Source organism: Camelina sativa, chromosome 17, assembly GCF_030686135.1.
Source record: "Camelina sativa cultivar CO46 ecotype springtype chromosome 17, ASM3068613v1".
Classification (NCBI taxonomy): Eukaryota; Viridiplantae; Streptophyta; class Magnoliopsida; order Brassicales; family Brassicaceae; genus Camelina; species Camelina sativa.
The window spans coordinates 14,150,981-14,167,330 of NC_141896.1; the positions used below are offsets into that span (position 1 = coordinate 14,150,981).

Below are 16,350 nucleotides of genomic sequence, written 5' to 3' on the forward strand. Positions count from 1 at the left end.
TTTCTCAAAATACACTAGGCTGAGAGCACAAATAACCATCAGAAGCTCATCGAGTTCCTGGATCATGTAATGGTTTGGTCTCTGTCTACAATTTGGTCGACGTTTATCTATTCAACCCTGAGACAGGTGTGATCCGGACAGTTTCTCGTCTTCGAGGAGGTACCAAACTTTCAGCAGGATTCGGGAGAGACGTTTGTGACCGGAGCATACAAATTGGTGGTTTTGTATAGCTTCGGTGATATTGACAGAGTTGAGTCTGTGGTTTTTGATCTGAGCACTAGCCAGTGAAGGTGGAGATACAAGACAGCTGGTCCAGTGCCTCGTTCTTTCACTCTAATTAGACAGTTCGTTCAGGCTATTGGTCTATCAAAAGCCTGCACAACTCATACTAGCAAGAAAACTAAAAAGAAAAGATATAATTATTGGCATTCGATTCAGAATGCTATCCACTTCGCTTAACGCATGCATATTATCGATTACAAGGAATCATAAAGCGGAAATAACCAACTTATCCAAAGCTCTCCATAACTTGAATACGCAAGAAAACTATGACAGAAGCACATAGAAGAGAAGAAAAATTAAAGCCTGTTCAGATTAAAAGGCTTGTAGATTACACATACCAAACTATTGGTCAAACTTGCAATCCCTGAACACGTTAGCAGCTTCAGTTCAACAGAGATTTCAGTATTCAATATCATCCATATCGCCCATGTACTCAGCAACTTGGTCAAGTCTGACATCAAGCATCTTGTGGTTGTCGAAATCACGAACCACACCAGTTTCTTTATCCAAATCTTTCTCAACCAGATTTCCATAGACACCCTTATGCTTCCCCAATAAAACCAAAACCGGCCCTCCTCGTCTAGGTAATGCCGTCTCAAGCAACTCCTGATCCACCCCTTGAACCAACTCTTGCGTCTCATCCATGGTGATATCACAAGTCGTCGGTCCAACAACATCAACAACTTTTCCCTTCTTAAGATACAATCTCCCACCTTTCAAATCCTTGCTTACTACCCGCACCTTTATATAACTCCTGAGCCAGGGCTTCGATTTCTTCTCTCTTGTTCGACTTCTATCCTGCTTCTCACTAACGCTAACTTCAGTTTGACTCCCTCTCTCTGTTCCTCTACCTCGTTTACTAACTTTCTTATCTTTCTCCTTATCATTTAATTGTAAATCTTTCAACTTCTTCAAACACTTTTCTTCTTCCTTGGAACCCAAATCAGCAACCTCATTCACACCCACTTTCACTTCCTCTCCAGTTCCAGAGATCTTAATAACAAACAAATCACTACCCAGTTTCTCCACAATCTTACCCTTTAATCCTATATCTCTTCCTCCCACAATTCTCACTTCCTTCCCAACAAAAAACACATCTCCACCATTAATATCTCTAGGCTTATTAACAAGTTTCACACTTTCTTTAACTTTAGCCTTCACATCAACAACCTTAGATCTATCAGGATCAAAACCTAATCCTTCCTTAGCAGTCCATTTTTTATATTCCTTAATCTCAACATCTTCTTTAGCATTCTTACCTATACCTTTACCTGGCTTCCACCCATACCCAGCCATCAACGCAGCTCCATAACCCTCCACAGGAACGCTCTCAAAATCCTCCAACGTCGGATCATCAGCGAGTGATCTCAGATCTCTCCTCAACTTTTGTAGCATAAGCTGCTCCCCTGCAGATAACTTCCGATCTTCACCCCCGATAGAGTCGTCATCCTCCTTCACTTTCTCACGCAGATTCAAACCGTAGCTGATGTTATCGGGCCTCTCAGTACCGGGTAAAGGAACCTCAGGCTCGAATTCGAGACCGGAACCTGTGTTACCGGATTGAAGAGGTAGATCGAGATTCTTCATCTTCTTGTGAGGTCTCCATGTGTTCTCGATCGGAGGGATAACGAATTTGGGGGTGGAATCAGCTAGGGTTTTCGAAGGATCGAATTCGGTGACGAACTCTTTACTAGCTCCGTCATCAGCGGCGTTGTTCCCGTCGGCGGTCGCTGTGACTTTGGGCTTGGATTTGGAAGGGAGAGAGAAAGAGAGCTTCATTACGATCCTTCTCTTCTCTTCTCTTCTCTTCTAACATGAACAAACCGAAACGTTACGGAGACGGTGAGAAACGCAAGGTTAAAATACTCGCCGGCGACGCTGTTCTCGTAGATTATATATAAAACAGATGGGCCTATTAAATATACTTTAGTGGGCTAATAATGGGCTGAACAAAACTAGTCTACAAGATGGTGCACAAAACTACGTTGCCTCAGCATAGATTTGTAACCAGATCACGAATCAGGTATATGAGTAACCTGTTCGGGTTTGGATATCCTTTTTATACTATAAAGTACAAGTGAGCTGTCCAATAAAAATTTGAAATGTCAGTACAAAATTATTTTCAAAATTAAAAAACAAAAGAGATTTTTTTTTTTTTTTCACTGAAAATATATTGATTGATAAGCTTGTTTTCAACAAAACAAGTAGGATACATACTCCCAAAAGAGGGAAACTAAAGCCGGCGGACGACATAATGTCCCCGGAATCAACATCCGAAGGAAGAAGAGATTTCCCCGGAAACTAAACCCCAAACAAGGGAAGTGATATAAACTAGAAATACAACTCAGAACTTTTAAACTCAAATCGAAAGAGTACATAACCTTACACCAATAACAAAAGCAAAAAGACTTTTAACTGAAACGAGATAGATACCAAGAAAGCAAAGTAGCGACCTCTTCTTTACAAGAAACCAGTGAATGAGATTTATCAAAGATGCCCCAGGCCAAACAAATGATAACATCTACCTCCTCCTATCATAATGAGAGCCAATCTCTCCAAACCAAGACCTCAAAACCCGACAAGCAAGATCCATAATTGGAGAACAACTACACTTGACTTTCGGATACGACGACGACGACATCAACGCCAATGGACGCCTAAATAAGAAGCCTTCCAAAAAGCTAGCAGACCTAAACAGGACTCGATAGCAGAGACAAGGAAGTAAGTCTAACCCCACAATTCACATCATTCTCAAAGGCGAGAACGACAACACGAGCAGGCTAGCACCCACAAAGACCCACCGCAACCAACACTAAGAAGAGAGACCACCTGCAACTAAGGAGACTACACCCAAATCCAGAACAATTTGCCTTTCTCTTGTAAAGGGAATGAACCTAAAAGGAACCGATGACTAATTCAAAGGGGTAAGGAGAGCGGAAAGACAAAGGCTGGACTGACTAGAGCCCAAATCCAACCTCTATCGGCGCGGCACAGAAGCGATTGCAAACACCAGGGAACCAGATCTAGGTCGGGGAGCTAAATGGCGATATGTCTTGACTTACACCGAAGATCCCACAGATCCAACCTCCATCCTCTTCACGAGAACCACCCAAACAAAAATCTGGCCCCTCAACCGCTCCACACAATCTCAAAACCACCACTTGAAAGAGATCTATGGAACCCCAGACGAAAGCCAAAAGAACTGTAAACCAAAGGCAAAACTAAAGAGAACTAAGGAACCCTCTCACGGCAGTGGCGAGGAGCGACGGCCACCGGAGAGGGCGAACGCAGATCTGAAGGCTGTTGACGGCTAGGGCGAACTCGTTTGTCGGGAGAGAAAAAAATCGGACCGCTTATGTGGGTTAGGGAATACTCTGAAAAAAAAAAAGAAAAAAAAAAAAAAAAAAAAAAAAAAAAAAAAGAGTTTATGAATGACAAAAAAATAAAATCAGAAAATCGATATTACATCTAAAATTTAAATTACAAACAGTTACACACTGAGATACACCAAACAACGATAACTGAGATAACAAATGATTTTTAAAAAGAATTGTAAACAGAAAAAAAGAAGATTGTGGTAAAAGTTAAATAGAGACAAAAACATATTTATCTTTTAGTAATTAATATAAACAGTTCACACAAAATGAAAAAAATCTATCTTTAACTACTGCCCACGATCTCTACTCTTCTTCCATGATCTCTGAGATTCAACAAAGTGTCGCTAATATAAATTCTCATTTGATCCAAAGTTCATAATTATACTAAACCTTCAATTTGCTTCGTCATCCATTCATCTTCCATTCAAAACCCAAAAATTCAAAAAACTAGATCCATGGAGAAGGGAGAAAACGAAGGCGATGATATTGAGTCGAAAAGAAACATTTGGCAAAAAGGTAGTATGATTTTTTCACTATGGAGGAACCATATATTATCTCTTTTTTCACTACAATTCTGTTTTGGATTTCTCAGTTATGGTTTAGTTTGTTAAATCATCGTTTCATCAGTTGCATGTCTCATCAAATTCCCTATTTCAAAATCTTTTAATTTACAAAACTTGATTTTTTCGTCATCGTTTGAACAATCAAAAATCTCATCAAATTATATATTTTACAATCTTTCAGTTTAAATTTTCTGTTTTCCCTCAATTCTGGTTTAGGTTGTTCATTGTGAATTATAGTGTACATCAAATTCTCTATTTTACACAGAATTCTGAATTTTATATTTGGATTTGCATTTTCATATTCCAAAGTATATTCTCCAGTAGTCCACAGAGAAAGATGTCAAAAAAAAAAAAATATGAAGTGAATGGTCTCTTCTCTTACTATTTGCATTTTCTTAATTTATGCTTTTAGTAACGATGAGATTACCATGGGGATGCTACTCTAACACAATTAGAAAAATTTGCAGACCATTTCTTGCATCACGAAAGGTAAATTTGATAAAGATTCAAACCATGAATACTAAAATTGTATTGTTAATCAAGACCTTATTTCTTACGTTTGTTTTGAAATGCTATATATTTCAGTCATCTCTATCATCACCGTTGAAGAGTGTATCTCTTTTCATCATATATTTTTTACAATGTATTACATTTTTTTCTTTAACTCATTGATTACTTCAGCTTTATTATATTTACCAAAATTCTGTCTAATTTGGCAGGCTCTCTAGCCATTTTACAAGCAAAAGCCTCTACAAGCATCATCAGACCAATTATTTAGACTTTGTACAGTAGAAGCTAAACAAACAAACGATCCGCCTGTGAGATTTCTCCAAACCATCTGACCTACCTTACTCTTTATTTTTATTTTCATCACCTTGATGATTTTTATGCATACTCATTTTTTCTAATAAGCCTAAAATTATTTTTACATGTAACTTTTAGTTATGTATATTGTTTACAAAATATATATCCGTGCATAGCACGGGGTATAATACTAGTTTATTACATAATTTTAGTTTTTCGGTTTAGGTTCGATTGGATACTACCGAGTTCGGTTAGGTTTTGATTATAACTTTTAGAATCCAATTACTACCTGAACTATCGGGTACCCAGAATTAAAAAAAAAATTAATTAAATTAAAATAAGTTTAGCTAAATTTTAATATATGTAACAAATATTCTTGGATATTTTGATGATTTTAGGTATTTAGGTATAAAACTAACTCATATATTTATTTTGAATAATTGAATTATATCAATGCTAAATATTATTAATATTGTAGATATGTCTATATTTTTGGGTTTATGGATACATGTTTGGATAGTGGATATTATCCTAACCCGAACCTAAACCCGAACCCAAAGGTTTAGCAATATAAAACTCAACTCAATAGAGTTATTTAGGTTTTTTTTTATCGAATTTTAGATTTGTAACTAATCAAGATAAAGCCAAAAAAATTTAAACTTGATGCGATACAAAAGGAACTGAGATCAAATTTGGAAGATAGAGACAATGAGAAATCAAATCAATCCCAGAATCTATCTGAATCTTCTTCAACATATCTTCTCCCCTCACTATATAGATGCAAGCCGCTCCAGTTTCACTGTCGGCACAACATATGTAACACCCGCAAACCAATTTTTGGTAATTTGGTAAGGGTGTTGATCGACACCTTCTAGTGAGGCATCGATCGACACTAGCTGTGGCCGGTTTGGTCGGTTCAATTTTAATTGTCTGGTTTGCGTGGTTGGTTTAGGGAATCCCTAAAATCGAGTTTTAGAGGTAGAAAACGACCTAGGGTCGTGTTATTTTGTGTTATTCGCCGTTTTTGAGAGAAAATCAAAAGAGAGAGTGTTCTTGAGCTTTTGGGAAGAGATTGAGAGATTTCTTGCTGTTCTTGGGAGATCTAAGGCTGGGAAGGTGTTAGAAGCTTGCTAGGAGTGAGGGAATTCGTTCTTGTTGGTCAGAATCTTCTTGAAAGAGGTGAGTGCATGACCATGGCTTATCTAAGCTAAGATCTCTAGATTCTATGTGATTTGGTGCTTATGTGGTTGTTTCTTTGAGTTCTCTATGGTATTTCGTCACTGTCTGGACTGGGTTTGGCTTCTGGGAGTGCATGGAGCGGATTGGAGAAGATTGGAGGCGAGATTCGGAGTTTCTGATCGAGGAAAATCGCTGCTCGGCATCGGTGTGGGTCGACACCAGTTGGGGTGTCGGTCGACACCAACGAGAAGACGGCTCGGGACTTTGGCGAGTGTTGATCGATGCCATGTGGAGGTGTCGGTCGACACAAACTAGGGTTTTCGGGAGTGTCGGGCAGGGTGTTGGTCGACACCAGATAGTCAGTGTCGATCGACACCATCTGGTGTCGGTCGACACCCCTCTTCCAGTTACGATGGATGTTGCATGCTTGTATATTGCCTGGTTTGTTTTATTGATTGTTGTTTGTGGCATGTAGAGATCTTATTGCTTGTGTGTATAGCCCAGTAGATGGGAGGATTGCCTCACTAAGTATTTGTGATAATACTTACGCATCTCAATTGTTGTTTGTGGTGTGCAGGTAAAGGCAAAGTGTGATCGTGGAATCCAGGCAATGAAGAGGAGGATGTTCTAGGGACTTGATTGGATGTTGTCTGGCATTGTTAGGTTGCTAGAGTTGAGTCATTAGAAACATTGTTAGGTTGCTGGTTTCATGTTTTCTGATGATTGATTATTGGATATTGCTTATGCTATGGTATTGGTTATATTATTGGTTTATTATTGGTTATTGGTATTGAGTATTCCGCTGTTGAATGTATTTGTGGTTAGGTAGTGGGTATGGGACCACTAGTTGTAGTTTTATTTATTATATTATATTTATTATTTATTATTTAAAAAAAAAAGGGTCGGTCGTTTCATTTGAGCAGCTAGAGGATTTGTTGAGTAAGGGATTCATCCGTCCAAGTGTGTCACCGTGGGGAGCGCCGGTGTTGTTTGTCAAGAAAAAGGATAGGAGTTTCCGGTTGTGTATTGATTACAGGGGTTTGAACCGGGTCACTGTGAAGAACAAGTACCCTCTCCCGAGGATTGACGAGTTGTTGGATCAGTTGAGGGGTGCTACTTGGTTCTCCAAGGTAGATCTGGCATCGGGTTATCATCAGATACCGATAGATGAGGCAGATGTGAGGAAGACTGCTTTCAGGACGAGGTATGGGCATTATGAGTTTGTGGTGATGCCTTTCGGGTTGACTAACGCACCAGCAGCGTTTATGAGATTGATGAGCAGTGTGTTTTAGGAGTTTCTGGATGTATCTGTCATCATTTTCATCGACGATATCCTGGTATATTCTAAGAGTCCTGAGGAGCATGCAGTGCATTTGAGGGCAGTTATGGAGAAGCTGCAGGAGCAGAAGTTGTTTGCCAAGTTGAGCAAGTGTAGTTTTTGGCAGCATGAGATGGGCTTTCTGGATCACATTGTTTCTGCATAGGGGGTTTCTGTAGATCCAGAGAAGATTCAGGCTATCAGAGATTGGCCTAGACCGTAGAATGCCACAGAGATCAGAAGTTTCCTTGGATTGGCAGGTTACTACAGGAGGTTTGTGCAGAGGTTTGCAAGCAGAGCACATCCTATGACTAAGTTGACAGGGAAGGATGTCCCTTTTGTCTGGTCAGAAGAGTGTGAGGAAGGCTTTGCAAGCCTGAAGGAGATGCTGACTACTGCGCCAGTGTTGGCTTTGCCTGAGCAGGGAGAACCCTATGTGGTTTATACAGATGCATCTAGAGTTGGTTTGGGTTGTATTCTGATGCAGCATGGGAAGGTGATTGCCTACGCTTCGCGGCAGTTGCGGGTGCATGAAGGCAACTATCCTACTCATGATTTGGAGATGGGTGCTGTAGTTTTTGCCCTGAAGATTTGGAGATCTTATCTTTATGGTGCAAAGGTACAGGTGTTTACAGATCATAAGAGCCTGAAGTATATATTCACTCAGCCTGAGCTGAATTTGAGGCAGAGGCGGTGGATGGAGCTGGTGGCAGATTATGATTTAGAGATAGCCTATCATCATGGTAAGACTAACACGGTTGCAGATGCTCTGAGTCGGAAGAGGGTAGCTTCGGCTCAAGAGCAGGAGATGGAGTCTCTGGTAGGGGAGATCAGTGCTTTGAGCTTGTGTGCTGTTTCACAGGAACCGTTGGGTTTGGAAGCAGTAGATAGAGCAGATCTTCTGAGTAGAGTGCGGTTGGCTCTGGAGAAGGATTTGGGGCTGGTGAATGCCTCTAAGGATGTGGATTCAGAGTATCAGGTCTCAGACAATGGTACTATCTTGGTGCAGGGTCGTGTGTGTGTGCCCAAGGATGAGGAGTTGAGGCAGGAGATTCTGAGAGAGGCTCATGCGAGCAAGTTGTCTATTCATCCAGGAGCGACTAAGATGTACCATGATCTCAAGAGGTACTATCATTGGGTCGGGATGAAGAAGGATGTAGCTAGTTGGGTTTCGAGGTGTGATGTGTGTCAGCTAGTGAAGGCTGAGCATCAGGTTCCTGGCGGGTTACTGAAGAGTTTACCCATTCCTGAGTGGAAGTGGGATATGATCACCATGGATTTTGTGGTAGGCTTGCCAGTGTCACGGACCTTTGATGCTATCTGGGTCGTTGTTGACCGGTTGACTAAGTCAACACATTTTCTGGCCATTAAGAAGACTGATGGAGCAGCGGTCTTGGCTAAGAAGTATGTGAGGGAGATAGTCAGGTTGCATGGGGTGCCAGCGAGCATTGTATCTGATAGGGATTCTAAGTTCACTTCGGTGTTCTGGAAGGCATCTCAGGTAGAGATGGGCACTAAGGTGCATATGAGTACAACTTATCATCCCCAGACTGATGGACAGTCAGAGAGGACGATCCAGACACTGGAGGATTTACTGAGGATGTGTGTGTTGGATTGGGGTGGCCATTGGGCAGATCACCTGAACCTGGTAGAGTTTGCTTACAACAACAGCTATCAGGCGAGCATTAAGATGGCTCCTTATGAGGCTTTGTATGGGAGGCCATGTCGTACACCTTTATGCTGGACTCAGGTGGGGGAGAGGAGCATGTTTGGTGCTAGTTTTGTTCAGGAGACCTCAGAGAAGATTCGGGTTCTCAAGCTGAACATGAAGGAGGCTCAGGATAGGCAGAGGAGTTATGCAGATAGGAGGAGGAGAGATCTTGAGTTTCAGGTAGGAGACAGAGTGTACCTCAAGATGGCCATGTTGCGGGGTCCGAACAGGTCATTGTCAGAGACTAAGTTGAGTCCGAGGTATATGGGTCCATTCAGAGTGATTGAGCGGGTTGGACCAGTGGCTTATAGATTGGAGTTACCTGAGGTGATGCGTGCATTCCATAAGGTTTTCCATGTGTCTATGTTGCGGAAGTGTCTCCGTGAGGGAGAGGAGGTGTTGGCTAAGATTCCTGAGGATCTTCAGCCTAACATGACTTTGGAGGCGAGACCAGTGAGGGTTCTCGAGAGGAGGATCAAGGAACTTCGGAAGAAGAAGATGACGCCTGGAGCGTGAGTCTATCGCCTAGAGGTGACCTTCTGTAGATCAGTCGGAGGAGTGCGGGCCGTGGAGACGGTTGCACGGGAGTCTTTGGCTGATGGTTGTTCGAGATTCGAAGACGAATCCAGTTTGGTGGAGGAGAATTGTAACACCCGCAAACCAATTTGAGTGTTTTGGGTGAGGGTGTCGATCGACACCAAGGGGGTGTCGGTCGACACCACTGATTTTCTGGTTCGACCAGATTGAGTTTTTAATCGATTTGGACCGGTTTAGTTTAGGGAAAACCATTAAACCGTGATATTTAAGTGGGAGAACGACCTAGGTCGTGTTTTGTTGTTGCCTAGCCGCTGAAAACAAAGAGAAAGAGGAGAAGGAAGAGTAAACTTGATTTTGGTTTTCAAGCAAAAAGGAACAGAATCGTCAGGGTTTGGGAGAAGGTGGATCTGTATACTTAAATCGTTTTGAAAGGTACTGAGTTTTGGTAGGGTTGTAGCTAAGAGATTTTCGTATACTCTCCTTTTTACAGAAGTGAATTTGGGTTAATATTCTAGGAGATATTGGCAGTTTTGTGGAGCGTTTCTTCTCAGTTGCGGATTTAGACCAGCGGGAGTTTCGAGATCGATTGCGGTTTCATCTGAGATCTGATCGTGCTGAAATTTTGTGGGAAGCTTCGTGACGCCTAGTAATAGCTTGTCACCGGAGGGATTTGATAGTTAACGGTTCATTTTCATTTTAGAAGGTGAGTGAATGACCATGGCTAATCTAAGCCTTTGATTCCTTGTTCTTGCTTGTTGTTGCTTGTTTGTGTGTTTTTCTTGCTGGGATTGGTTGATACAGGTTCCTAAGGAGGTATAAGGCTTGGGTATTGAGTATTGGGTGTTTTGGAGGAGATTTGGGAGCGAGATTCGACTCTCGACTTCGCGCGGATCGCAGTTGCAAAGGAAGTGTCGATCGATACCGCTTGGTATCGGACGACACCAGCAATTTGGCATCGATCGACACTGTTGGGTAGTGTCGGTCGACACTATTGAGCCAGTGTCGGTCGACACTAGGCTGGTGTCGGTCGACACATCCCTTCCAGCGAGACGATGATTGATTTCCTGGTTTGTGTGTTTGTTTGTTGCTTGTTTTGGAACTTTGGAATCATTGTTGCTTGTGTGTATAGCCCAGTAGATGGGAGGATTGCCTCACTGAGTGTTTATCAAATACTCATGCATCTCAATTTGTGTTTGTGGTGCAGGTAAAAGCAAAGTGTGATCGTGGAATCAAGGCAATGAAGAGGAGGATGTTCTAGGCACTCGATTGGATGTTGTCTGGCATTGCTAGGTTGCTAGAGTTGAGTCATTAGAAATATTGCTAGGTTGCTGGTTTCATGTTTCTTGTTGTTTGGTATTGGGATATTGCCTTTGCTATAATATCAGATTGTTATTGGTTATTATTGGTTTATTATTGGATATTGATTTATGTTATTCCGCTGTTGATTGTGAATATGGTTAGGTGGCTAGTGGGTATGGGACCACTAGTTGTAGTTTATTTATATATATATATTATTTATTATTTATTAAAAAAAAAAAAAGGTCGGTCGTTTCATAACACCCGCAAACAAATTTTTGGTAATTTGGTAAGGGTGTCGATCGATACCTTCTCGTGAGGCATCGATCGACACCAGTTGTGGCCGGTATGGTCGGTTCGTTTTTAATTGTCCGGTTTGCGTGGTTGGTTTAGGGAATCCCTAAATCGAGTGTAAAAGAGGGAAAACGACCCAAGGTCGTGTTTTTTTGTCTGTATTCGCCGTTTTTGAGAGAAAACAAAGAGAGAGTGTTCTTGAGCTTTTGGGAAGAGATTGAGAGATTCCTTGCTGTTCTTGGGAGATCTAAGGCTGGGAAGGTGTTAGAAGCTTGCTAGGAGTGAGGGAATTCGTTCTTGTTGGTCAGAATCTTCTTGAAAGAGGTGAGTGCATGACCATGGCTTATCTAAGCTAAGATCTCTAGATTTTATGTGATTTGGTGCTTATGTGGTTGTTTCTTTGAGTTCTCTATGGTATTTCGTCGCTGTTTTGGCTGGATTTGGCTTCTGGGAGTGCAAGAAGCGGATTGGAGAAGATTGGAGGCGAGATTCGGAGTTTCGGGAGTGTCGGAGATTGTGGAGGTGTTGGTCGACACAAACTAGGGTTTTCGGGAGTGTCGGGCAGGGTGGCGGTCGACACCAGTATGGTGTCAGTCGACACTAGATTGTCAGTGTCGATCGACACCATCTGGTGTCGGTCGACACTCTTCTTTCAGCTACGACGGATTGTTGTGTGCTTTGTATACTGCCTGGTTTGTTTATTTGATTGTTGATTGTGGCTTGTAGAGATCTTATTGCTTGTGTGTATAGCCCAGTAGATGGGAGGATTGCCTCACTAAGTATTTGTGATAATACTTACGCATCTCAATTGTTGTTTGTGGTGTGCAGGTAAAGGCAAAGTGTGATCGTGGAATCAAAGACAATGAAGAGGAGGATGTTCTAGAGACTCGATTGGATGTTGTCTGGCATTGTTAGGTTGCTAGAGTGGAGTCATTAGAAACATTGCTAGGTTGTTGGTTCCTTGTTTCTTGTTGTTTGGTATTTGATTATTGTTGATGCTATGGTTATTGGTTATTCTTGGAGTATTATTGGATATTTAATTGGTGTTGTTATTTCCGCTGATGATTGTGATTGTGGTTAGGTGGCTTGTGGATATGGGACCACTAGTTGTAGTTTTATTTATTATATTATATTTATTATTTATTATTAAAAAAAAAGGGTCGGTCCTTTCATTTGAGCAGCTAGAGGATTTGTTGAGTAAGGGATTCATCCGTCCAAGTGTGTCACCATGGGGAGAGCCGGTGTTGTTTGTCAAGAAATAGGATGGGAGTTTCCGGTTGTGTATTGATTACAGGGGTTTGAACCGGGTCACTGTGAAGAACAAGTACCCTCTCCCGAGGATTGACGAGTTGTTGGATCAGTTGAGGGGTGCTACTTGGTTCTCCAAGGTAGATCTGGCATCGGGTTATCATCAGATACCGATAGATGAGGCAGATGTGAGGAAGACTGCTTTCAGGACGAGGTATGGGCATTATGAGTTTGTGGTGATGCCTTTCGGGTTGACTAACGCACCAGCAGCGTTTATGAGATTGATGAACAGTGTGTTTCAGGAGTTTCTGGATGTATCTGTCATCATTTTCATCGACGATATCCTGGTATATTCTAAGAGTCCTGAGGAGCATGCAGTGCATTTGAGGGCAGTTATGGAGAAGCTGCGGGAGCAGAAGTTGTTTGCCAAGTTGAGCAAGTGTAGTTTTTGGCAGCGCGAGATGGGCTTTCTGGGTCACATTGTTTCTGCAGAGGGGGTTTCTGTAGATCCAGAGAAGATTCAGGCTATCAGAGATTGGCCTAGACCGCAGAATGCCACAGAGATCAGAAGTTTCCTTGGATTGGCAGGTTACTACAGGAGGTTTGTGCAGGGGTTTGCAAGCAGAGCACGTCCTATGACTAAGTTGACAGGGAAGGATGTCCCTTTTGTCTGGTCAGAAGAGTGTGAGGAAGGCTTTGCAAGCCTGAAGGAGATGCTGACTACTGCGCCAGTGTTGGCTTTGCCTGAGCAGGGAGAAACCTATGTGGTTTATACAGATGCATCTAGAGTTGGTTTGGGTTGTGTTCTGATACAGCATGGGAAGGTGATTGCCTATGCTTCGCGGCAGTTGCGGGTGCATGAAGGCAACTATCCTACTCATGATTTGGAGATGGGTGCTGTAGTTTTTGCCCTGAAGATTTGGAGATCTTATCTTTATGGTGCAAAGGTACAGGTGTTTACAGATCATAAGAGCCTGAAGTATATATTCACTCAGCCTGAGCTGAATTTGAGGCAGAGGCGGTGGATGGAGCTGGTGGCAGATTATGATTTAGAGATAGCCTATCATCCTGGTAAGGCTAACACGGTTGCAGATGCTCTGAGTCGGAAGAGGGTAGCTTCGGCTCAAGAGCAGGAGATGGAGTCTCTGGTAGGGGAGATCAATGCTTTGAGCTTGTGTGCTGTTTCACAGGAACCGTTGGGTTTGGAAGCAGTAGATAGAGCAGATCTTCTGAGTAGAGTGCGGTTGGCTCAGGAGAAGGATTTGGGGCTGGTGAATGCCTCTAAGGATGTGGATTCAGAGTATCAGGTCTCAGACAATAGTACTATCTTGGTGCACGGTCGTGTGTGTGTGCCCAAGGATGAGGAGTTGAGGCAGGAGATTCTGAGAGAGGCTCATGCGAGCAAGTTGTCTATTCATCCAGGAGCGACTAAGATGTACCGTGATCTCAAGAGGTACTATCATTGGGTCGGGATGAAGAAGGATGTAGCTAGTTGGGTTTCGAGGTGTGATGTGTGTCAGCTAGTGAAGGCTGAGCATCAGGTTCCTGGCGGGTTACTGAAGAGTTTACCCATTCCTGAGTGGAAGTGGGATATGATCACCATGGATTTTGTGGTAGGCTTGCCAGTGTCACGGACCTTTGATGCTATCTGGGTCGTTGTTGACCGGTTGACTAGTCAGCACATTTTCTGGCCATTAAAAGACTGATGGAGCAGCGGTCTTGGCTAAGAAGTATGTGAGGGAGATAGTCAGGTTGCATGGGGTGCCAGCGAGCATTGTGTCTGATAGGGATTCTAAGTTCACTTCGGTGTTCTGGAAGGCATTTCAGGCAGAGATGGGCACTAAGGTGCATATGAGTATAGCTTATCATCCCCAGACTGATGGACAGTCAGAGAGGACGATCCAGACGCTGGAGGATTTACTGAGGATGTGTGTGTTGGATTGGGGTGGCCATTGGGCAGATCACCTGAACCTGGTAGAGTTTGCTTACAACAACAACTATCAGGCGAGCATTAAGATGGCTCCTTATGAGGCTTTGTATGGGAGGCCATGTCGTACACCTTTATGCTGGACTCAGGTGGGGTAGAGGAGCATGTTTGGTGCTAGTTTTATTCAGGAGACCTCAGAGAAGATTCGGGTTCTCAAGCTGAACATGAAGGAGGCTCAGGATAGGCAAAGGAGTTATGCAGATAGGAGGAGGAGAGATCTTGAGTTTCAGGTAGGAGACAGAGTGTACCTCAAGATGGCCATGTTGCGGGGTCCGAACAGGTCATTGTCAGAGACTAAGTTGAGTCCGAGGTATATGGGTCCATTCAGAGTGATTGAGCGGGTTGGACCAGTGGCTTATAGATTGGAGTTACCTGAGGTGATGCATGCATTCCATAAGGTTTTCCATGTGTCTATGTTGCGGAAGTGTCTCCGTGAGGGAGAGGAGGTGTTGGCTAAGATTCCTGAGGATCTTCAGCCTAACATGACTTTGGAGGCAAGACCAGTGAGGGTTCTCGAGAGGAGGATCAAGGAACTTCGGAAGAAGAAGATTCCTTTGATGAGAGTCCTGTGGGACTGTGATGGTGTTGAGGAGCAGACTTGGGAGCCTGAGGCAAGGATGAAGGCAAGGTTCAAGAAGTGGTATGAGAAGCAAGCCGCAACTTGAGCTTGTTTAGCCTGGTCCCATTTGTAATCCGTGGCTAGAGCGGGAATGGAGTATTCAGCCCATCTCTCTTGTTACTCGGTCGCTTGGGATGGTTGGTTGTGCGACTCAGTAACAAGATGAGGTGGTGTTCGGGGTACAAAGTTTCCGTGAGGCGGGGTTTTGGAAGAAAGTTTCCTGAAATAGAAGTTTCCAAAAGGGGAAAGTTTCCAAAAATGGAAAGTGCTAAATATGGAAAGTTTTCCGGGAGTTGGAATTTGTCCATTTTAGCGGTGGAGAGCCTTGGAGGGGCTTGTGTGGTCTTAGTGGCGGACTTTTGAGTCAGTATGCCAGTGTGTGGCGGTATTTCTTTTGTTATTTGGTGGCCTTTGTGGCAGGCTGTTTAGCCAGAGTGCCTGTTAAGGCGGTCCTTCGGGACAGACGGTCTTTCGGGACTGATGGTCCTTCGGGACAGACGGTCTTTCGGGACTGATGGTCCTTCAGGACAGACGGTCCTTCGGGACTGATGGTCCTTCGGGACAGACGGTCTTTCGGAACTGATGGTCCTTCGGGACAGACGGTTTTTCGGGACTGATAGTCCTTCGGGACAGACGGTCCTTCGGGACTGATGGTCCTTCGGGACAGACGGTCTTTCGGGACTGATGGTCTTTTGGGACAGACGGTCTTTCGGGACTGATGGTCCTTCGGGACAGACGGTCTTTCGGGACTGATGGTCCTTCGGGACAGACGGTCCTTCGGGACTGATGGTCCTTCGGGACAGACGGCCCTTCGGGACAGATGGCCTTTGTGGCGTGAATATGATCCTTGTGTGGTCATGGGGTATCCCGGTGAGGGGATACGTGGTTGGTAGGACATTGAGATGTTTTACACGAGCCACGGGAAGGAAACCTGGATAGGGATAAGACTCAGACGTGTTCAGAATCGTTTGCTCGCGACTCTTGGGGGACTTAGGTTCTCCTAGTACTGCCATATTCAGAGACTTTGTGGCTCGGGAGTATGGTTGGTATATCGACTTCGGATGACGATCCGGGGGCGCGCTGTAGGGTGGCAACCCGAGAGACGAGTTTGGACTTTTCCTTATATATTTTGGCA

The 16,350-nt window shown here is 43.4% G+C and overlaps 1 protein-coding gene across 1 annotated transcript; it reads right to left on the reverse strand.

The window, feature by feature from the left end:
• Positions 1 to 401: 401 nt before the first annotated feature.
• Positions 402 to 2,147, reverse strand: LOC104757712 (protein MOS2). Its single transcript, XM_087497376.1, has one exon. The coding sequence runs from the start codon at positions 2,059 to 2,061 to the stop codon at positions 682 to 684; it is 1,380 nt and encodes a 459-aa protein (XP_087353502.1). The 5' UTR covers positions 2,062 to 2,147; the 3' UTR covers positions 402 to 681.
• Positions 2,148 to 16,350: the final 14,203 nt, after the last annotated feature.